This window comes from Saccopteryx leptura, chromosome 1 (assembly GCF_036850995.1).
Source record: "Saccopteryx leptura isolate mSacLep1 chromosome 1, mSacLep1_pri_phased_curated, whole genome shotgun sequence".
NCBI classification, from domain to species: Eukaryota; Metazoa; Chordata; class Mammalia; order Chiroptera; family Emballonuridae; genus Saccopteryx; species Saccopteryx leptura.
In genome coordinates this window covers 79,317,249-79,341,722 of record NC_089503.1, presented here as the reverse complement: position 1 = coordinate 79,341,722, position 24,474 = coordinate 79,317,249, and the positions used below count along the sequence as shown (strand labels likewise).

Below are 24,474 nucleotides of genomic sequence, written 5' to 3'. Positions count from 1 at the left end.
TTTTAGACATACTTAAGCTTATACAAACATATCTGTCTATATACACACACACAGTATACATATATTTAATCTGCTTTCTTGCTAGGTAAATGGGATTCTATTACATATATTACCTACAACTTCCTTGTTTTCCTTTGATGTTTCGTGGGCATTATTTTGTGTCTCTACCTATTCCTAAACATCATTCTTATTGCTCACACAATGCAACCCATAGCATGGATATAGGACAATAGTTTGTTCATGGAAAAATTAGATTTTATTTCAAGTGATATATACAAAAATAAATATCTTGGGCAATTGACTACATCAGACTTGTTGCTTCAACCAAGATGGCTTCCTTTTATTAACCAATGTGTTAAATTCTTATCTTCTATGGGTCCCTTCCTCTACCAGGGAATTCAGTCAATGTCTTACAATATTGATGGGCTATATGTAAAGTTATCAGAGAGTGAACATCTTGGGAAAGGAGAATGAACATTGCTAATGTAGGGTGAGTCTGAAGTTTTAGCTATAGATTTGATTTTATAAAGTATACACACAGGTAGGTTAAATTCCTTCGATGCCGCAGACCAGAGGTGGTTCAGGCCCTTCTGTTCCTAAAAATGCTAGAAGTTTTATTTCCTCAGGTACCGCAGGAATTGAAAGGATTTTTTCTTGCTAAACAAAGTGAACTTATTACATTATTCAGTTTTGTTTTTATTCAATAATACATAAGTGCCAATTAGAATTTCTGGTCAACGTAAGATAATCAGGGGTATCACTTTGATTTGATGGGGTTCTGGCAAAGAATTCTGATGGTGAAATTTTAAAGGGTAAAAATATGATTTCCATTATGCTTTTTTAAAGACCAAACACAGTTCATAGATCTCTGTTGCTGCCTCTTTGGTGCTAAGGGGCTTGAATTGGGAGTAACTGTAAAGAAAGTTAAGAGAAGCCATGAACAGATTTGGTGGCAAGAGGAGAGAATGCAAGTATGGTATTTGCAAAATATAATCCATTAATCTATTAGCATTTTCCCTTTGAAAAAGCAGAGAGCTGATAGCCTAAGACAACACTTTTAACTGAAAGAAGCACTCCAGAGCCACTGAGTGAAGGCTGGAGAATCCCAGAGGCAGGGCGAGGCAGGCAGGGAGGGGCGGGCAGGGCGAGGCAGGCAGGGAGGGGCGGGCAGGGAGGGGCAGACAGGGCGAGGGAGGAGCATGCACTGCCACAGGGGAGTGAGGCTGTTCCAGTGGAAGGACAGACCAAAAAGGGATCCAAGTAAGCCCTAAAGATACAATCTGCCTTTTTCAGCTGGTGCTGAGACAGTTCTCATGGTACCTGTTTAGGTGAGACCCACACACGCATGAAAGAGAAACTGGAGAAAAGAGGTCCTTTAGACAATAGCTGCTGGCAGGGAAGGGAGGATAGCTCCTTCAGCTGGCGTGTGCTTTGTTATGCTTCAGGGAAAGGGTCTGTCTAGCAAATTCCTGTGTGAAACCTGGGTCATAAGAGTGTTTACATATTCTTGAGCAATCTTTCTTTTAACAAACTGTGCACTGAGACAAGCTGATTAAAGACACAATTCATTTAGGTTGTTAAGAAAAAATATCTTTAACCATGTGTTTTATTTGATGTCGACATCAAAGGCATATTTTAAAAAGCAAATTCAAACCCATAAGTAATATTTCAAGTTAACTGCATAAAGTGTTATTTTACATTTCCCCAAACTGTATACCCCATAACTGTGCATAATTCTGCAAAGGACTTGTCACTTATAAAGTGAAGGTTCCAAAATACTAGGTAAATGTTTGCTAATTAATGTTGTTTTTTTAAATCCTTCTTTGGAAGATTTCTCTTCCTTTTGCTTACATTTGTTCTGCAAACACCTCAACCCAAAGTTTCTGGAAACTTCCCTGGAAAAACAATCTGGAAACTTCTGGAAAAAAGTCACAGTAGACAAGGGCTAAGTGCAGACATAAGCAGCTCCATTTTATAAACAAAGTTTCGACCTTCCATTTTGTTCCACTGGACTTCTTTGAATGGTCCACGAATATGATTCCATTTGCTATCTTGTAAAACATCACTTTTTGGGAGGTCTTTACACTGGTTACGTGGAAACTGAACCATAATCTTGCTGCCGCTCTCAGGGCCATTGCGAACTGTGGAGCATAACCAAAATACCAACACATTATTTTTCCAAAACAGAAAACAACAAAGGTAGGTAACACAGCTTCATTCTACCATGATTACAAAGACCTTGTTCCAAACTTGAAAGTTCTGTTTAAAAGTGCTTTTCAGCCTGACTGCTGATGGCAGTGTATAGAGCACCGACCTAGGATGCTGAGGTCCCAGGTTCGAAACCCCAAGCTTGCCAGCTTTAGCACAAGATCACTGGCTTGAGCGAGGGATCAACATAATCCCATGGCGCTGGCCTGAGTAAGGGGTTACTGGCTTGGCTTGAGCCCTAGACCCTGGTCAAGGACATATGAGAAGCAATCAATGAACAACTAAAGCGATGCAACTATGAATTGATGCTTCTCATCTCTCTCCCTTCCTGTCTCTGTCTCTCTTTTGCTAAAAAAAAAAAAAAAAAGTGCTTTTCAGTCTTAATGTGCTAAAAAATAATGTACTAATTTATATAGAGTAGGCTGGTATAAATTCATGAGTTACTATTGTACTATAAAAATGCTGCAAGATGAATTTTGATTTAGGAAAGTCAAATGTCCTGTATATTTTCAGAAAATCACCAACTGATTTTAAAACTTTACTTAATTATCCAATCATTCAGTGAGTTGATTAATATGCACATAATATACAATGAAACTCAAATGTTAGAATCAGGGCAGGGAGTGATGAAAGAGATATTATTCTGAATTAAGAACTTTAGATTTTAAGGAGGCTTTAACTATATATTACTCAGGGAAGAAGAACAGCATGTTTTGAAATTCTTGTTAATAAATATCTAGCAATACCAAGCTTGCAGATTCACAGCTATGATCCTGTGGGGGAAAATTTCTAATTCCTCTCTCCTTCAAATAGACCCAGGATTAGAAAGGATTGCTTTAAAACCATAAGAATTTCAAATATAATTTTCAACTAGATATAGTGTAAGTGTTTATTAAAGTGCCTGACTCGTGGTAAGTGCTTAATAAAACCTCTCTTCCTCTCTGACCCATCCCTTTCCCATCCTTCAGGGGCAGATATCATTCCTCCTAAATTTGCAGCAGTACATTTTGAAAAGCTCTTACATACACATTCAAGGTTTTAAGCTGCAGATGTAACAATGTTGATGGCAGCCATCAGATGCCCTTGTAGGAAAATGTGTTGCAAGCAAACATTTTTTATAACTACTAGAAAGAAAATAACCTGTTGCTCTGAATAATAGCTACGATCAGATAAATGTTCAGCACAATTACTACATGAACTCATTACAGAGATAAATTCCTCTTAGTACATTAACTATTAAAGCTAATTAAAGGCCAAACTCCCAAAAGTTTCTTCTTATTCAAAAAAGTTCAAGTACCTGAAATCGCATAGTCGCCACTCGGGGAGGCCACTGTTATAGCCGAGGCATTGCCAATGCTCTCGATAGGCCCAAGTCCCACGTGATTACTGAAACTCAGTACCTGCCAGCCCATCACCTTGGCTAGCTGCTGAACGGCGTGCACCTGATGCTGTGACATCTGTGAACGAAAAAGGAAACTTGATTGACAACCAGCATGAATATGTACTTTGCAGTGACCTGACATTATGATTATAAACTTTTGGTAGGGTTTTCACTGCCTAGGACAGGAGCCTCCTCTGTGTGACCACTGGGGGGAGGGAGCAGCACCCCACCTTCCACTGCTCAACTAGCCTGACACTCGCTTTCCTTCTCTACTGGAGGCTTGAGTACAGGCACATGACCAACCAGAGACAGCCATCTGGATCACTAAATGTGGAGCAACATTCAAAGTAGCTGAGCTTGCCAAGTATCTTCCACTTACCCTTCAGATCCACTCTCCACCCTACCCTGCCCTGGGAGTCTGGCCTGTATGGTTACACGAACAGCTCTTTATGTCCTCTGGTTTCAGGTTGGGTTCAAATAATGGGAGCCACCCTGGTAATGAGAGCGGCAGGATGGCAAGGACGAGTGTGTAGTCAGGGTACTTACTCTCCTGGTACCTTCCCTGTGGGTTTGTCGAGGCTAGTTGTATTTGGTGAAAAAAGGCTGCTGGTCTTCTCAAAGTGGTCTGTTTTCCCTGACTGTTGTCCCCTTTAGGGTTCCTATTACCTTCCACCTCTACCCCTTTGGCTTCGCTGGCCTGGGTGCACGATTACTATTAGCAGCAGGTTACCACACTGTCCCTGATGGTTCTGCTATATCTCCCCTTTTCTAAATAGATCTTTAGTAAACACAGCCTCCTAAGTGTGCCATGTGTTTCCTGTATAGACCCTGACTGAGACGCAGAGGCAACTTAGAGTACAATCTGCCTCCAGCCGTGAAGGCAGCAGTGGCACTGCCGTGGCAGCTGGGGTCTCACCGTCCAGCTTTCCTTGAGCCCTATCCGCTTGCAAACCTTGCTCTCTAGACTTCCCAATGATTCTGGGATCTACCCAGTAGCCTTTCAGTATATTTCTGTGTGTGTTGCTTAAGCTGGCTAAAGCCATCTTAGATGTAATCATCCGACAGCTGCCACACCTCAGAAATGCAATTTACTTGGCACTAAAGAAGAAAGTCAGTGTAAAATATTATTGCTTCAAGGATGGAGAGCATCAGTAATTTTTGGAAGTTTATGTGAAACCACAGTATCTTAACATTAGCATCTCAAAACCTACCCTTTCTCCCATAGATCAGTATTTCACTGGACCATCACTACTCCATGAAGGTAAGAAAAATGTTACTTTATACTTGTTGAGAGAAAAGTCTAGAAATTTGTCCAGTGTCACAGGAGCTGGGATTAGAACCCAGCACTTTCCATACTGCCCTTAATATGGGGGACTCTTCCATACAGCTTATGATGAATATATTCCATCCCGTAGTATGGATAATGGTCACTATTGTTTTGATCTAATTTTGTTTTCTCTGGTGTTCTTGGGTTAACACTACACTACCATGTAGACCTGGAGTGGCTGTAAACCTTAACAAACATGAGAAATAGAAAGTTTGATAGTTTCAGAACTAATCCTTTATCTTAAACACAGATTAAGTGGAAACAGATCTAGAACAGTTTAGCAACACTGTCAACTAAACAACAGACTGTTAAGACAGATATACCCTATGATTATGAGAGGAAGGGGCTTGAGCCTTGTCTGCAACTGTACCTGAGAGAGAAGGAAATCCTGCAGCTCTTGCTCCTGATGAGACAGGATAATTACTCTTCCATCTCTATGTACAACTCGAATCTGCTCCACTCCAATATTCAACTGCAACTGAATGGACCTTTATAGACACATATACTAAAAGTCAGAAATGCTCCAAATTACCTGAGAAATGCCACAGACATTAAGCCTTAACATTTAAGAAAAAGAAAGTAACAGACATTTCTGATAACTTACACCAGCACCCATGGGGTGGGGGTTTTCTTAGGTTCAGCTAAACCATCAGTCATACCAGACCACCACGGGCCACACTGTGCACCTGTCAACTCAGAAGGACACAGGAGAGGGACCAGAGTTTCCCACGTGACCAAGGTTAGCTGCTTCTCTTCTTCAGCCATCCTTGCAGCAGGGCATGAAGCTGTCAATACACCTTGCTGAACGAGGTGAGGTCCACACTGGGTACGTGTAGCACCTGCTCTGACTTAGAAACCTCATTCCCACACTCTCTCGTAACAAATCCACAGGCTTGGTTTCAAGGGTCCTCACAAGAGATATCACCCAGTTTTTTGGTGTTTTTTATTTTTATTTTTCTGAAGTTGGAAACAGGGAGGCAGTCAGACAGACTCCCGCATGCGCCCAACCGGGATCCACCCGGCATGCCCACCAGGGGGTGATGCTCTGCCCATCGGGGGCACTGCTCTGTTGCAACCAGAACCATTCTAGCGCCTGAGGCAGAGGCCAGAGCCATCCTCAGCGCCCGGGCCAACTTTGCTCCAATGGAGCCTTGGCTGCAGGAGAGGGAGAGAGACAGAGAGGAAGGAGAGGGGGAGGGGTGGAGAAGCAGATGGGCGCTTCTCCTGTGTGCCCTGGCCGGGAATTGAACCCGGGACTCCTGCACACCAGGCCGACGCTCTACCACTGAACCAACCGGCCAGGGCCATCACCCAGTTTTAGAGGTTGCCCCATCCACAGACATCCAAACGCATTAAGTCAGTATTTGTAATTCCTCTTAGTCCAGATTCATTTTGTTAATTTGAGATTATTTTTGCCATAAGCTATGTTATCTAGTAACACAGATGGCATCTTTCCTTATCAGGTCACCAGGGGACTAGAGCTAGGGAGTTAACCAAAGGTCAAACTCTCACACAGAAAGCAAAAATGGTTCTGTTAACTTCACCTTCTGAAATAACCAGCACACAAGCCAGATTATGGATACTTCATTTGGCTTAGGTCAAATAAAGAAACTCATAAAAAGAAACAATGAATGACATGTAGATCATCACACTTTGCTAAACCATAGTACAAATTTTTAGCATATGACATATACAGGAAACCAAAAATTGCAAAGTAAAATAACCTGGATAGATGGACAAATGTAGAAAAAGTGGCACTATGTACTTCCACATTTGATAGTGCCTGTTTTCTAACTTTATTTTATAGTAAATATTTAGGAATAAAACATTTTGGCAATTATCTACATAAAACTGTAATTTTTATTAATTAAAATTTCTCAAATTTCTTTCAAAGAAAAACAAAATTTAGAAGGCTTAAAGAAGTCTTATAATTTAACCAAAGTTTTTTATTTCTTTTTTTCTAAATAAGGGCATAGGGGAAGAGAAATTCCTTTTTATTTTTTCATTTATTAATTTTAGAAAGACAGGAACATAGATCTGTTTTTTTATATGCCCTGACCGGGGATTGAACCAGCAACCTCTGCGCCGCAGGACGATACTCTAACCAACTGAGCCATCTGGCCAGGGCGAGGGAAGAGAAATTCTTATCACTATTGGTAGGAGCATACTTGTGGCTACAACTGTGAAAAGCAATTTGGTAACTATAATCAAAAAAAATTTTTTTAAAGATTTTATTTATTCGTTTTTAGAGAGAGGAGAGAGAGAGGAGGGAGAAGCAGGAAGCATCAACTCCCATATGTGCCTTGACCGGGCAAGTCCAGGGTATCGAACCAGCGACCTCAGCGTTCCAGGTCAATGCTCTATCCACTGTGCCACCACAGGTCAGGCTATAATCAAAATTTTAAATGTCTCATCTTTTGATCCAGCAACTACAGTTGTAGGACTTCATCCTATAGACATACTTGGACAGTTACAAATTCTTTTGCTGGCATCCAACTAAAATGTTTTCAATAGTAGGCTGATTAAAAGTCTTGGTACATACAATGGAACACAAGAAATCTATAAAAAAGAATAAAATAGGTCTGTATGTGCCGATAAGGAATATTATCAAGATTATACTACCAAGCAAAGCACACTGATTTGTAATGACTGCTATTGGGATGATGGAAGAGAACAACAGTATTAAGGTGACCAATCGTCCTCCTTTAGAAAGGACAGTCCTTCTTTTGTAAGTTCCATCCTCTCTCCATAAGTGTCCTCCTACATGTCCTCCTTTTTGATATTGGAAGACTAATCTGTAAATGTCCGTATACGATCGAGGCAGAGTCGATCCATTGCGTGTGGTGCGATATATTTATATCTAAATGAGTACTTTTTTCTTGCAATTATTATGAAAAATTAATAGGCATGTAAGCATAATTACAATATAAAATACTACAAATGTTTTTATTATGCATTTATCATATTATAGTGTATTACTGTTGCAATGAATAAAAGGTTTCTTTTATTTACAATATTGTTTTCTTCAATTTATTTCTGTCCTCCTTCTCATTGTAAAAAAGTTGGTCACCTAACAGTATACTGTTTCCTTCTACTCCCCCCTCCTGAGTCTGTCAAGGCTGCCAAATCACCTGACCAGGCGGTGGCGCAGTGGATAGAGCGTCGGACTGGATGTAAAGGACCCAGGTTCAAGACCCCGAGGTCGCCAGCTTGAGCGTGGGCTCATCTGGTTGGGCAAAAGCTCACCAGCTTGGACCCAAGGTTGCTGGCTCGAGCAAGGGGTTACTCAGACTGTTGAAGGCCCACGGTCATGGCACATATGAAAAAGCAATCAATGAATAACTAAGATCTCACAACGAAAAACCGATGATTGATGCTTCTCATCTCTCTCCGTTCCTGTCTGTCTGTCCCTGTCTATCCCTCTCTCTCTCTGTCCCTGTAAAAAAAAAAAAAAAAAGGCTGCATTATCACCAACCATCCTTACAGATGTTCACAGAGTCCTGTAACCATAATCCCACAGCTATTTCAGATGTAAATGATTCAATGCTTATTTTTTTCTTTTCCTCTCCCCTTTGTGATCATGCTCTCTCTTAACTTTTTATTACAGAAAATTTTAAACACAAAAGTAGACTATAATAAAAGCCAATGACCCCATAACCCAAAAAAATTCATGCCACAGTTGTTTCATTTGTATTTAACACCTACTCTCCCATCCCCCACCCCAAAATTATTCCATCATTTCTTTGTAGGGAAGAGAGCCATCCTAACTCCACCATCTTTTCCTACAAGTTTCAAGACTTATTTCTTCCATTGTGTACTCTTTTATTGTATTTGATCTTTTAAATCATACTCATCTACTAGTTTTCATTTTTTAAAAAAAGGTAGATTAGGCCCTGGCCGGTTGGCTCAGTGGTAGAGTGTCGGCCTGGCGTGCAGGAGTCCTGGGTTCGATTCCCGACCAGGGCACACAGGAGAGGCGCCCATCTGCTTCTCCACCGCTCCCCCTCTCTTTCCTCTCTGTCTCTCTCTTCCCCTCCCGCAGCCAAGGCTCCAGTGGAGCAAAGTTGGCCCGGGCGCTGGGGATGGCTCTGTGGCCTCTGCCTCAGGCGCTAGAATGGCTCTGGATGCAACAGAGCGACGCCCCAGATGGGCAGAGCATGGCCCCCTGGTGGGCATGCTGGGTGGATCCTGGTTGGGCACATGCGGGAGTCTGTCTGACTGCCTCCCTGTTTCCAACTTCAGAAAAATACAAAAAAAAAAAAAAAGTAAAAAAAAAAAAAGTAAATTAAGGCCCTGGCCAGGTAGCTCAGTTGTTTAGAACGTCGTCCTGATATGCTAATCTAATGTTATAGGATCCCCAATCAGGGCACATACAAAAATCACCCAATAAATGCATAAATAAGTGGAACAACACATTGATGTTTCTCTCTTTCCCTTTCTCTCTCTAAAATCAATACATAAAGTGTTTTAAAAAAGAGTAAATTAAAACCTTCATATTAAAAAAATAGCGCTATAAATTGTATTCTACTCGTCTACTCCTGACCATGGTGACTGTTTTGAGGTGGGCTTTGCTCATGAACAGACCACTGTGGCTAGATAGGTCTAATGAAGTTTGGCAACTTTCTGCTCAATGCTAAGATTCATTTTTACCACAGCCCAAACATCTAACATTTACCTGATAGAGACTACTTTGGACATTTTTACCTCTCATCCTTACACTCTACGGTTGATAGGATATGCTGGAATGTTATGCCACCCTAGCAAATAAAACCCAAAATCATGATATCACTCAGCAGACATCAACACATAAAAAAGTAACTTAACTTACTAAATGAATAATTTATTTTTGATACTTACTTGCATATTTGTTCATAACCTTGTGATGTGATTAAAACTTTCACACTAGACTCATAAACATCATTAATATTAGACCAATGAGCCTGTATCTGAGGATCCTCAATGCGGCTTGCTAAGCTGTCAATGGTGGCAGCAGTTCTTTAACAGAAAAGAAGAAAAAATGTTTAAAAAGCCACCATAGAAAACTGTTAAGTTATAAATCACTTATCAATTTTATCAAGATTTGAAAACCAGACGACTACTTTTTAAAACAGCACCACTGGGAACGCGAAGCCTGACAGCAGTCAGCCGTGGCGTGGGCCGCCGCACGTCACCTGAAGGCCGCGCTTGGCTTCCCTACGACACTCACGCCCAGTCCTTTCCACTCCATTCGGTCTCTTCCCCTCAGGAAATAATATCAGAGCACGAGAAGGACACTTTTAGGGTGCTAGCCTCAGCTCTAAAAAGAATATAATCATTCATAAATATCAACACTTGATCCCTAGTAATAAATTATTTGGGACACACTCACACTGTAATGGAATTGTAACTATTTTCAGGAGAAGCTAGAAAGACAATTTGCACAATTAAAACCTTCTACTGCAGGATGGAGAAACATAAGAATGAATGAGAACTAAGATTTATCAAGTGCTAATTATACACCAATATTGTAATAAATGCTTTCATGAATTACCCAACTTAAGTCTTTTTTTGTTTGTTTTTGTTGTTGTTTTTTACAGGGACAGAGAGAGTCAGAGAGAGGGATAGAGAGGGACAGACAGACAGGAACGGAGAGAGATGAGAAGCATCAATCATTAGTTTTTCGTTGCGACAACTTAGTTGTTCACTGATTGCTTTCTCATATGTGCCTTAACCGCGGGCCTTCAGCAGACCGAGAAGCCCTTTGCTCAAGCCAGCGACCTTGGGTCCAAGCTGGTGAGCTCGGGGTCTCAAACCTGGGTCCTCTGCATCCCAGTCCAATGCTCTATCCTCTGCGCCACCGCCTGGTCAGGCCTAACTTAGTCTTAACTAAGAACCTTGTTAAGTAAGTAGGACTATTACTAGCTCCATTTTTCAGAAGACAATAGAGCAGTCTAGCTATGTTAAGTAATCTGGCCAGTGACAGACTGCGAGCCAGGGTACATACAACACCTGGCGTCTAACTCCAGAGCCAGTGATCTTTCCTTTATAGCTTATACCAGGGGTCCCCAAACTTTTTACACAGGGGGCCAGCTCACTGTCCCTCAAACCGTTGGAGGGCTAGACTATAAAAAAAACTATGAACAAATCCCTATGCACACTGCACATATCTTATTTTAAAGTAAAAAAACAAAACAGGAACAAATGCAATATTGAAAATAAAGAACAAGTAAATTTAAATCAACAAACTGACCAGTATTTCAATGGAAACTATGGACCTGCTTTTGGCTAATGAGATGGTCAATGTGCTCCTCTCACTGACCACCAATGAAAGAGGTGCCCCTTCCGGAAGTGCGGCGGGGCTGGATAAATGGCCTCAGGGGCCACAGTTTGGGGACCCCTGGCTTATACACACTAACCAACAGACACTGCCTAGAACCAGACCGTAAGTCATGCACACTAACCAAACTACTGCAGGTCTTCAGTTTCTAAAGACCTGATTCTAGCACTTGACTGGAAAGAGAAGGGAGCAGGAGGAAGTGGGAACCGCCGCGGAGGATGGGCTCTTACACAAACAGACTTGGGCTTTGCTTTCACGGCTTCTGCTCCAGTGCTACTTTCTTTCAGTGCACTCTTAACTGTCTCTTCCTTTTCTATGATATGGTTCCTTGTCAATGCTTCAAAAATTCACACAGCAGGTAAATATCTAAGTGAGGTGTTCATCTCAGCATTATATGTAACAGCAAACTGAAAATTAAAAATATACAGCCTGACTGGTGCTGGCGCAGCAGTGGTTCAGTGAACAGAGCACTGACCCAGGACACCGAGGTCCCCGGTTTGAAAACGCAAAGTAGCTAGCTAGAGCATGGGGGTCATCTGGCTTCTGCACAGAATCACCAATGTGAGTCCAAGGTCACTGGCTTGAGCAAGGGGTCACTGGCTCAGCTGGAGCCCCCGGTCAAGGCACATATGAGAAAGCAATCAATGAACAACTAAAGTGCCACAACTACAAGTTGATGCATCTCATGTCTTAGCAACTAAGAAATGGTAAAAAAATAAACAAAAACAGAAAATATTCACATAATGGGATATATTACAACATCTTTGAAGGCAGGGTATAAGATTTTACAATTCCAGGTTTAAGATACACGAACCCTGACACATATACAGGGATGAACAAAAGTAGGTTTACAGTTGTGAGTATGCAAAAGCTTATTCCTGTATTGTTATTTATTAATTATTGTATTATTTTCCATGCAAACAATTGTAAACCTACTTTGTCCCACCTTTATATCAAAATATCTGCCATATTAATAGATCTTGCTGTGTATAGTATTATACAGATGGGGTGGACACAGTGGAAGATTGTTTCTATACTTAGGGAAAAGTAACATTAAGCTTTGCTGCTTCCAAGACTCTAACTACTTCTCTGAAATGTATAATGGTTCTGAAGATAACTATTTCCATGCCCCTTACTTATTTCAGGGAACATTTAACTTTATGGCCAATCTGAAATCTGCAAGATTAAAAATATAAATCAAATTAACAGCTTTCATAATTGAAATGTACAAATGAAAAAGTAACAGTAACCTACCATGTAATCTTTTATTTGTAAGGAACTTCTGTAAACATTATTTAATTTGATCCTAAGACCAGACTCCTATACTTCCAGAGAAGTAGAATGATGGCCATGGGTAGTAACTTGCCCAAAGTTTCTAACAAATGGGTAAACCCTGGCTTACAAATCTTTTCCCCTAAATTCCTTACTCCTTTCACTGCATCATGCTGCCTTCTCTACCATGTCTTCCTAATTTATTTTACTATGAGTGGAAGGACCTAAGTTTCCATTCTAAGACTACAAACTAATACGCTGATAAAACCACGACTGTACTAACAGGGAAAAAACCAATAATCAAAAATAACAAAATATCACCCATATAACAATAGTATGCACACACCCAAAATTCTGAATATTATCAAGGCAATTACAAATAAAGCAAAAATAGACCTCTTCACTAAGTAGCAATAACAACATAGAAGAGCAGCTTTTAGCATTTGAAAAAGGTGCATTTAGGTCCAATCATGCCAAATCATTTGTATGGAAAAAAGAAAAAAAGCTTTGGAGTTCATAAATGCTGACGTTGCTACTTTTTAGCTGTGTAACCTTGAGAAAGTTGCACAATGTCTCTAAGCCTCAAATGTCTCATCAGTAAGAATGGATTAACACCATCTACGCTCAGAGAACAAGGCTTAAATTAAGTCAACATATGGAAAAGGGCTTTCCAAAGTCCTAAAATGTGACACAATCAAAAAATAGAGAAAGCTTCAAAAACCGATTTAAATCAGTTCAGGAATAAGTATCTCGTGGACACTGGAGACAGTATGTGTTTGAAGGCACATGCTTCGTCAACGTCTCACACTTTTAGAGCCACGTTAGAAATCATATATGAAGTTCACGGCTGCGGGTCTGAGCCCCCAAGCCAGACAGGACCGCTTATGGTGATACCTGCACTGCAGCCACCTTCCTCTCCCTGGAAAACAGGTTCAAGCCTGCCCAAAATAACATGTGAGACAACTAATGAAGAAAAACAAGGCTGCAGTTTCAAAAACAAAACAAAACCCACAAAAAAGCAGAAACTTTGTTCATCCTTACCTACTTCTCAGAAAAATGTGCTTTGCTTGTTTAATTATTTTTTCCAACAGCCCTTCGCTGGACTGTAATGAATTAATTTCATTTTTATCAAAAGCTTGCGGACCAGAAAGTCTCATTCTCTTGTGGCCAAAAGGTGCACTTGCTGGATGAGGCATCATGATGGAACTCAGGGTCTGTTTATGAAACTGTAACAAGAACAGGTGTTATAAATGACCCACACCCAAGTATGAAGCACTACACAGTGCTCAGAGAGCAGCTCACCTTTTGGAAACTCGGAAGCAATGGACCTGAACCACATATAAAGGCAGACTTGGCACACAAATAAATGCTAAGACCTCCCGTGCTCAGCAAACCGCAGCTTGCGAGCCACATGCGGCTCTTTGGCCCCTTGAGTGTGGCTCTTCCACAAAATACCACGTGCAGGCGCTACTTCGATAAGGAATGTACCTGCCTATATAGTTTAAGTTTAAAAACTTTGGCTCTCAAAAGAAATTTCAATCGTTGTACTGTTGATATTTGGCTCTGTTGACTAATGAGTTTGCCGACCACTGTGTTAGGCTATGCACAATGTGAGTTTGTAAAGAGCAAGATTCTTCTCAAGTTGTTATTTTTCTTTTAGAAGTTTTAAAGTACACAACCAAATTCTCTTCAATAAGTCTCAATGACAGAACACATATAGTGAGATAGTTATCTCACTATATCCTAGATTAGAGGTTCTCAAACCTGGCTGCCTAACAGAACCCAGAGGACCTTGAAAATACCGATTCTTACACCATCACAAACAACTGAACCAGATCTGGGGATGAGGTAGGGGAGGTGGGAATATCTATTTCTATGAAAAGTCTCTCGGGACTCCTGAAATTAGCCTAAACTGCGAACCAGCACTCCAGAAACAGTTCTAGATGACCTGTAAGTAGAGTAAGTCCTAAAGGAACAGAACTCTGGCGAGACATTTTCCTTGACCACCCAATCAGAATCGCTCTTCCCTCTGCACCTTTTAGCATGTGTTTCTTTTACCTCTCTATAAAACCTATAGTATCTTTCTACCACTAGATGCTAATCTAGGGCAGAAAGACTGTATTTTGATGACCGCTGCATTCCCCAAGTATACAGCAAAGATCTTTCACATCACAGGTGGTGAATGCCATTGTTCGAAGAACAGTGATTACAGCTTGTCTGTATTCACTGCCCAGGATATGCTTACCACAATGCAGACAGCAATATTTACTTCCTTACCTCTCTAATCAGTAGATGCAAATTATGCTCTAGGACATAAAGGTGGTCCTCGGGACTTTGCTTTTCAGTAGCAGATTTTTGGGATTTCTTATCATTTGAGGAATGGCACAAAGAAATTGATAACTGCAAGCCTATTTATAAAAAAGAACAGATATAAATAACCTAAAATATGAAAAGGCACAACCTGTCTTTATAAAGTATAATCACAGCCCATTGTCAAGGACTGGTTCTAAGCTTGAACAGGAAGCTTCGTGATTAACATTTTTACACCAAAATGACTATTCATGAATGCAGTAAGTCAGCCATGTGTTTTAACAATTCAGATTCTGTTGACCTACTGACCTTGAGCTGTGGCTAAAGAGAGGTGAACAAAAGCTATATATTAATTTGTTTATTCTTGCCTTTAAATAAAAAAACAAAAAAAAATCCCCCAAACTTTAAAAAAACAAAACCCACAGAGTTGGTATCAGGTCTTACTAACTAGGAGATACTCTTCCCTGTTCCCATGAGAACCAGGATGAACATTTTCATTCCTTAAACCTATTCCCTTGACAAGATCTAAGAAGATATTACTTGGAATTTATGTAAAAAACACATGCACAGCTGACTATAAACTGATCTCCAGCGGAGGTCTAATGGCCTTTTTTTTTTTTTTTTTTATACAGAGACAGAGTCAGAGAGAGGGATAGATAGGGGCAGACAGGAACAGAGAGAGATGAGAAGCATCAATCATCACTTTTTTGTTGGGACACCTTAGTTGTTCATTGATTGCTTTCTCATATGTGCCTTGACCGTGGGCCTTCAGCAGACCAAGTAACCCCTTGCTTGAGCCAGCAACCTTGGGTCCAAGCTGGTGAGCTTTTGCTCAAACCAGATGAGCCCGTGCTCAATCTGGCGACCTCAGGTCTCGAACCAGGGTCCTCGGCATCCCAGTCCGATGCTCTATCCACTGCGCCACCGCCTGGTCAGGCGGTCTAATGGCTTTTAAAAAATATAATTAAAATCTAATTTCCACAAATTTAGAAATATTATGTGTACTTAATTAAGCATTTTCTAGTTGACATTTCATTTGGACAATTAGGCAGGATCCCTGAAAAATCTTCCACAAATGGTGTTAGCACAGACATCTCAAAGAAACTGTTATTGAAGAGAGCCTTGCTATTGCAAACTTTGAATACACATAGTTTAAAATTTGGAGCTCTACTACTTAGGACACAATTAGCAGTGATACAGCACACTACACCTCTTTACTCTTATTGTTCCTTCCACACACCCAAATAGCTGCCCTTCTATCCTGTTCTCCAAACCACAATATCCTATTTACAAATCTCAAAAGGGTTAGCTGCTCTTACTTGGAAAGGGCTGAGAGATAATCTGGTTTTTCACCACAATGTGTGGGATCTGGGATTTAATTTGAACAGCTTCCCGAGAGAGCTGTGCAAAAATTTCTTTACACAAGAGAACATTCTGTGCTGCTTCTAATTTTGTCTGCCAATGTGGGGAACCTGAAAGACAGAAGACACACAGATACATACATATTAATTATCTATTATACATTGAATAGCTTAAACGATGATGTGAATACAGAAAACAGAAGTTAAGAAAACATTTTATTATAGCATATCCTTTCCAAAATATAATTATTATTACTTCTTTTATACACACACACATACACACACACAAACACTGGTAAATAAGTTCAATCTTTTTAAAAAAAGATTACTCACTAATGGTTAATTAAGTATAAATAGTACATTTCCAATTGTTTTTATTCCAAAACACCTCTTTTTCCTACCTATATTTATCTTTAGTTTATTTGTACATGTAAGCTCAGTTAAGACTGAGGATGAAACATAACTGTACCTGGTTTGGATTTGGGTAAAGGTCGTCTGAAGAGGTTAACTGTGCCAAGATCGCCTATGTCCGGAGCCTGTTTCTGAATGGAAACCTATGCAACAAAAAACACACACATACCCCAAAATGTTACCAAATGAGCTTCTGGGCTACTAATAACAAATAACTTGAAAAATACTCTTGACAAATACCTTGATATATGCAGAGCCCTCTAAATCACTAGGAATTTGAACATCAAGGGGACAGTAATCTTCAGGTATCTTCTTATCCAGATCAATATCTGTATTCTTTATTACTTCAAAAGTACCATGATGGGGAAAGAGAGATCCTAGTAGGGCATTAAAAATAGGAAAAGGAAAAGCAGTTAATACATTTAATATGTTATTAAATATATGATATTTCACACCATCATTGAATCCTAAAATAATTGTTTTATAGCATGGGAAGATGGTAAGGATCTTCCTACAATTAGAAACAAATATAATCAAATCCTTTTGTAATCATGGGTGACGGTCCCACAGGGACAAATTAGGTAAAGTACCTGCACAAAATTATTTGTTGGAGAGAACTTACAATTTCCACAGCCAGAAAGTAGTTTCTACTGCCTAGTAAAATGCAAAAATGTCTGTCATCTTGAATTCATCTTTGTAATGGGATTTTGCCTTCACAATTTGCAATTTCCCAATTCACATCAATGCTGAGATACACAGGTCTTCCAATATTTGACTTAACCACCTCAACCTACCTTCTTTTAATTTCAGAATATTAATGGCTGGCTCCGGCAAATGAATCCTTTTAAAATATTAATCTACTATTATTATCTCAACAATTATAGCCCAGGCTTCTTGCTTTATCCCTTGGCATTCAAAGCCTTTACCCCGTTGAGCTGTGAATCTACACTTTTACTGTGCAGTTCCTCTGAATACACTTCAGCAGCTTAAGGACGTTATCATAAACTCCTTGAGAAACCTGCTTTTACAGCACAACAACAAAGAATACATTCTAAGGAACAATATATTATAGAATACGAAACATTACAATCAACTCTGTATTTTTTTGACGAATTATAATTTAAAAGCAGTTTTTAACAATAATCTATACCTGCACTTCTGTAGCTGAGATCCCCAAGAATTTTATCTCCAACTTTTCTAAGTTTCCAGTGTTGCCTTAATCTCAAAAGCTCGGAGTTGAAGTCTCTTTGTAGCTTATTCTCTTGGTTTTCAGTAACTGATTTAGTCAGTCTTTCTGCCCCCTTCAGTAGGATTTGTGCTGCTCCAGCAAGCGACTTCTTTTTAGATATCAACTGCAGTGTCTGAGGATTCTATCAAAATCCAAAAGATTACTTCTGTATTATTTTTAAATGACTTTTAAAATTACATATTTTTTCAATAACATAGCTACTCAAGAGAAGATTACAAACTTAAAGCAAGAGAAGAGGGGGGAAAGTACACATAATAACATTTTTAAAACTTTAATAAACTTAACCTATTTCTTTGGTCGACTCACATAAAGACTTATATTAACCCTTTGAATAGTACGAACTTTCATGTATGTCCTCGTGCCTCCTGACTGTCCCGAGTACGATCGATTTATTTTTAAAATGTGTAAGACAACATTAAAAAAAGGCAGGTATGTTCTTGTTTCCATAAATTGGTTATCAAACAAACATGATTTTAGGTTAATAAAACTGGAACTGGAACTAATTTCATTTTTTGAAAACAAACTCACTCCCAGGGGTCAGCGAGCATGAAAAAAACTCACTACTCAAAGGGTTAAAACAAAATCACCACCGTGGACTATCAATCAAAACTGACCAGAGGCCCTGGCCAGTTAGCTCAGTGGTAGAGCATCGGCCTGGCATGCGGGAGTCCTGGGTTCGATTCCCGGCCAGGGCACACAGGAGAAGCGCCCATCTGCTTCTCCACCCCTCCCCCTCTCCTTCCTCTCTGTCTCTCTCTTCCCCTCCTGCAGCCAAGGCTCCATTGGAGCAAAGTTGGCCCGGGCGCTGAGGATGGCTCTGTGGCCTCTGCCTCAGGCGCTAGAATGGCTCTGATTGCGGCAGAGCGACGCCCCAGATGGGCAGAGCATTGCCCCCTGGTGGGCATGCCAGGTGGATCCCGGTCGGGTGCATGCGGGAGTCTGTCTGACTGCCTCCCCGTTTCCAACTTCAGAAAAATACAAAACTGACCAGAGCATCAACTCTGCCTGGCCCACGTTAGGCTCCCTCCCCTCCTGTGCACTGGCCCTCCCCACGTGCCACTCATGGGTGTACTCTTCTGTGGCACTCATTAAACTTCTGGTTAAGGTCTATAATTTCTATATAATGGCTGAAACCCCTATAACCACAGACCGTAGAACAATGAGCCTGGTTCATTATATTTGATTTAGTAAATTCCACTGAATAGAGCTATAAAGTTATCTTGTATTACAGCAAGCTACCTAAGTACCTTTCAAATGAACACTGAAACCATGCAGCATTATTATTAAATGTACTTCACTGAATGCTAATTTTTGAAATACTGATGAGAAATCAAAAGCTATGTATTGTATATATGTAGACATAAATATCCATAGTCACTACCAATTTGTGTATCACATTAACCAGACATAGTTTAAAAAAAACTTTCCTGACTATCTAAGAGGCAAAATCATTAAGGTTCATAACAATGTCACAATAATCTTTTCATTATATTAGGGAACCCAATTCTAGGCTATTGAGGAGTTCAAGAAACTCCTGGAGACTCCTTTCTGGGAAAAGCCCAGAGGTGGAAAAGGCAATGGCTGTGAGGGCGGTGCTGGTGTCTCAGCTTGGCTCTCAAACTACTGGCTTTACAGCAATCTGAACACATCACTGATCTCCCTGCGCCTTAGTTTTCTCTCTGTAAAGTGAAGGCAGCAGGTTTAATTATCTCTAAGAAGTCTTCCAGAGCAATGTCTCTGGATTCTAAAACTATTACCACATGAGTAATTATATTCACTTAATTTTATTTACAAATGGGCTCTTACAACCATCACTTACTTCTTTTCCATGCCACTAACCTGGTCATGGTCCTGATGCTTATTTTCCTTAAAAACTTTCTCAGCTGGTCTCCCTGATGTCAGTCTTCATTCACCAAGGCAACGTTTTGCAGCCTGCCTTTCACCTTCCAATGTTCAAAACTTGAATATACTCTTCCATTAGATCTCAGGAATTTTACCTCGATTTCAATAGCCTATAGAATTTGGCCTAATTTTTCTAACCAGGAGGGAAGGGGTTTAGAGGGGAAACTGAGACTTAGAAAATATTCAAGGTCATGGGGCTGGTGAGGGCAGAGGCAGGATTCGTACCCAGGTCAATCTGACTCCAAAGCCATTTTATAATCTCATTTTTGTATAATATGTTAAAGACCAAGAATGCTGGCTGCTAAGAATTTGTTAAGATTTGGGAAACTTTAAAGCATTCTATTACTAATGAGACTTACATCTTCTGAGGGTCACAGACTTATTAATAAAACGCTAGATAAAGAAGATACAGTTATGCCTTTGTTTTGAACCAGTTAGTTCTTTTTTGGGGTATTTGTGTGTGTGTGTGTGTGTGTGTGTGTATGAGAGAGAGAGAGAGAGAGAGAGAGAGAGAGAGAGAGAGAGAGAGAGAGAGAGAGAGAGAAAGGGACAGACAGACAGGAAGAGAGAAAGAGATGAGAGAGAGGCATTAACTCGTAGTTTGTGTCATTTTAGTTGTTCACTTATTGCTTCTCATACATGGCTTGACCAGGGCCAGTGACCCCTTGCTCAAGCCAGTGACCTTGGACTTTAAGCCAGCAACCATAGTTCATGCTGATGATGCCATGCTCAAGTCAGTGACCCCGCACTCCAATCAGTGACCTCAGGGTTCCGATCCTGAGACTTCAAAGCCCCAGGTCGACGCTCTAGCCACTGGTCAGGCTGAACCAGTTAATTTTTAAATTTTCATCTTGACTTAATTTTGCATGAAAAGAAAAGGGAATGAGAGGCACACAGCCTAAATAATGATTCAGGGACTTAACAAAATGGTGCAATGATTCTGTTAAAGCCCACAGATACCTGTTTGGGGGGGAGTCCATCCTGAGAAACAGGATCTAGAGTCATAAACTTTTTATCCCTAACAATACTGAGAACATCGTAGAGAACACACATCTCCGTCAGGGCGCTTCTCAGATTGTTCCTCACTGAGTCCCAGGGCCAAAGGGAAGGCTGAAATTTTACCAACCCTAAAAAAGAGAAAGAAAAAAAAATACACGAATGTCAGTTACAATGAGTAGACAACAGAACTGCTCGTTCAGAGGTTTTAAAGTTTTAGAAGAAAAATAAATTTTATTTCAAAATCGTATACTCTTATCCTACACCCTCCACTCTTTCTTGAATCTTTGTTAACATTTATATAAATATTAGCTTTCCTACAATGGCAACACAAATATGGTAGTTCAAATCTAACATTACAACATGGTAGCTAGGCATTCAAATATCTTTTTGTATTTATGCAGGCCTTTTTAATAATTTCTAGCTTTTCTTTCAGCTTTTAAAATGTGAGTAAGTAATTATGGAGAGAAAAATTTCTAAAATACAGAAATATATAAATAACCTATAAATGGTAGCATTCAGAGTAAACACTATTAGTATCTTTTCCAAAGTCTTAATTATTTAAAAATATTTACTTTTGAAATTAAATTTTATGGCCCTGGTCAGTGGTGCAGTGGATAGAGCGACTCCCTAGAGTGCTGGGGTCATTGATCCTGAGGTTGCTGGCTCAAACCTGAGGTCACCAACTTGAACCCAGCCAGGGTCACTAGCTCGAGCCTCGGACAGGGCACATATGAGAGTAATCAATGGCACAGCTAAATGAAATGCGGTGATTTTTCTCTCTTTCTCTCAAAAATAAATAAATTAATTAAATTTTAACATACACTTACTATATCCTAAAATAGAGAGTTACAGTGTAAAAAGCGAGTTTCCTTTACTTCCCATCCCTAATTCTCTCCCCTCCTGAAAGGTAATCACTATTAATAGTGGGGAACCTCTCCACATGTTTTTCTTCACATTTGCTTATTTCTATTACTTGCTTCTTTCCGCTCACTTAATATGTTTTAGAGACACTTCCATATCAGCACATAATAGTTCTACTTCATTCTTTTAACACAATATGATATTCTGAAGTATGGCCATACAATAAATTTAACCATTTCAATTTACTGGATATGTATTGATAGATTGGTTCCAACATGCTAGTAGTGGTAAACATCTTGAACACACATTTGCGTACATGTATTTCTCTGTAGGTTAAATTTTAGCCATAACATTAGTGGGTCAAAAGAGAAGCACATTTAAAAATTTTTGACATGTGCTGAATTGCCTAATTGTTTTCCAAAAAGGCTATCAATTCACATTTCCAATCCTGGATGTTAACAATTTTTTTTTTTTTTTTTTTTTACAGAGACAGAGAGAGAGACAGATAGGGACAGGCAGACAGGAATGGAGAGAGATGAGAAGCATCAATCATCAGTTTTTCATTGTGAGACCTTAGTTGTTCATTGATTGCTTTCTCATATGTGCCTTGACCGTGGGGCTACAGCAGACTGAGTAACCCCTTACTCAAGCCAGCGACCTTGGGCTCAAGCTGGTGAGCTTTGCTCAAACCAGATAAGCCCACGCTCAAGCTGGCGACCTCGGGGTCTTGAACCTGGGTCTTCCACATCCCAGTCTGACGCTCTATCCACTGCACCACCGCCTGGTCAGGACTGAATGTTAACAATTTTTTAAATTTCTGTTAATCTTATGCATGAAAATAGTATCTAAATGATGTTTTAGTTTGCCTCTCCCTACTACTGAGATCTGAAGTCTTTCTGCTGTGGGCTGTTTATGTCTTTGGCCTGTTTTTCCAGTGAATTGCCTTTTTCTTTGCAGGTTGTAGGGACTCTGAATATGAGAGATATCAACCCCTTGTGTGTCATATATGTTGTAAATATATTTCCCAGTCTGTCCCTTATCTTTTTACTTGGTTTACAGGCTCTTTTTCCATTATTTAAAAATTTGATGTAGCCCTGGCTGGGTGGCTTAGTGGATAAAGCATTGTCCAGGAGCGCTGAGGTTGCAGAATCAATCCTAGCTCAGGGCACTTAGGAGAAGCAATCAATGAATGCACAGCTAAATGGAACAACCAAGTGGAACAGCGAGTTGATGATGGCTTTCTTTCTTTCTCTTTCTGCCCCCCCCTCTCTCCCTCAAATCAATGGAAAAATTTTTAAAAGGATGCTTTAGAATTTTTTATGTAATATATTTATCTTTTATAACTCGCATTTCCTATCTTGTTTAAAGGTTTCTCCTACTCTCCATGTTATATAATTGTAACTTCCAATATTTTGTTTTATTCTCTTCATTTGCATTTCAAATCTTGTGAAAATAATTTTTGTGTGCGGCTATGAGATGGTACTTACCTTTGATTCCCAAAAGGTCCGATTGTCTTAAAACCACCGACTTGAAAATCCATCCAAAACTTCCCAACATACAGGGTCTGTTGCTGTTGCCCATAACTAAATCCAGCATTGTGACAATTTTTTTTTTATCCTTGACAATCAAGAGAACCCAAACACCTCTCATACTTTTTCCACAATTCTCTAGCCTCCCTCCTATCAGTTTTGTTTTCCAATTACTACACTGTATTCTGAATACTCTTTAAACAGAATCACCTGTCTACTTTTACATCTTTCAGTTGTCCTGATAAAAGACAAATGCTTACCCCGGCCTACTGGCTCTACAGGATTTGCCCCTGCCGACCTCTCTAACCTTATCCCCCACTCGGGTCAGTATAGGCTTCTTTTCAGCAGGTGTTTCCATCAACATTCTCACGCACAGAGAAACAAAGCAACTCGCTCAAACTCTCATTGTTAAAAAGTGGCAGAGCCGCGATGTGACTACAGGGCCCTTCACCAGAGTGTGCCAAGTGACAAACTCTCTATGAAGAACGTATTTAAACACTTCACCAGTAACAGTATCTCAAACGCTCCATCTCAGGAAACCTGCAGAAAGATTACGGAGTACTGCGTCAAGCAGTGAGTGCTCTAAATCGTCCAGCTATTAAAAAAAAAAAAAAAGCACAATTACTGCTCTGCGCGGTATTACTTTAAAAAAGACACACAGCATCGCACCTAGCACAGGGAAGGCACAGCGATATTTCCCGGGCGGGAACCGGGACCCCCGGTCCGGCCGACTCGAGCACTGCCACGGGCCTTACCTTCCTCGTCGTCCTGGTCCGCGCTGGCCCCGGCGCCCGCCCAGTCCTGCGCATCGCCCTCGGCCCCCGCCGCCTCCTCCTCCTCGGAGCCCGAACCCTGGCTGAAGTCAATGCGCTGGGCCAGACGCGCCAGGTTCTGGGACATGGACAGCGGCTGCAGGTACGTCTCGGTGCCATCCAGGCCCACCTCCTGGACCTGCTTCTCGCAGGCCGACTCGATGCTGATCCGCACGGCCCGCACCCCAGACATGCCGGCGGCGTGGGCAAGCGGCGGGACGACCGTCGCACGAGCCAAAAGCCGAGGTAGGACGCAGAAGCGCCTCCGCGCGCAGCCGGAAACCCCAGAACCGCGGCGCTCTGCGGCTCTCGGCAAACAGGGCGCAGTTCCCGAGCCAAACAAAGCTGAGGGCCCAGCTGCTGTCCCAGAATGCACTGCAGGACCCTCTCGCTCTGACTCCGGAACTAAGGCGCTCGGGGCTTCCCGGAGAGAACTTCCGGTGAGTCCCCGCCGGGCGTGGGGAACACGCCTCCTCCTGCAGGCATCCGCTGCTGTGGGAAGTTAGGGCTTCTGGGCGGGATAATGGAGAGAGGCT

At 40.8% G+C, this 24,474-nt stretch overlaps 1 protein-coding gene across 1 annotated transcript; it reads right to left on the bottom strand.

The window, feature by feature from the left end:
- Window positions 1–1,592: 1,592 nt before the first annotated feature.
- Window positions 1,593–24,313, bottom strand: MED17 (mediator complex subunit 17). Its single transcript, XM_066370758.1, has 12 exons — window positions 23,882–24,313; window positions 20,698–20,864; window positions 17,737–17,956; window positions 16,827–16,963; window positions 16,645–16,729; window positions 16,134–16,286; window positions 14,782–14,912; window positions 13,546–13,730; window positions 9,774–9,911; window positions 5,287–5,404; window positions 3,506–3,665; window positions 1,593–2,141 (listed from the first exon to the last, which is right to left on the bottom strand). Exons 1-12 carry the CDS (start codon window positions 24,129–24,131, stop codon window positions 1,930–1,932), a joined length of 1,956 nt encoding a protein of 651 aa, XP_066226855.1. The 5' UTR covers window positions 24,132–24,313; the 3' UTR covers window positions 1,593–1,929.
- Between the last annotated feature and the right edge of the window lie 161 nt (window positions 24,314–24,474).

What these genes read in the sequence shown, in the direction of transcription:
- MED17 (XM_066370758.1), bottom strand. Translation starts at nt 24,131, where the DNA reads ATGTCTGGGGTGCGGGCCGTGCGGATCAGCATCGAGTCGGCCTGCGAG. An exon ending in TCTCAGCTACAGAAGTGCAG is followed by an intron (nt 16,964 to 17,736) that starts GTATAGATTATT and finishes ATGCCCTACTAG; the next exon opens with GATCTCTCTTTCCCCATCAT. An exon ending in GGTTATGAACAAATATGCAA is followed by an intron (nt 5,405 to 9,773) that starts GTAAGTATCAAA and finishes GTGTCTATAAAG; the next exon opens with GTCCATTCAGTTGCAGTTGA.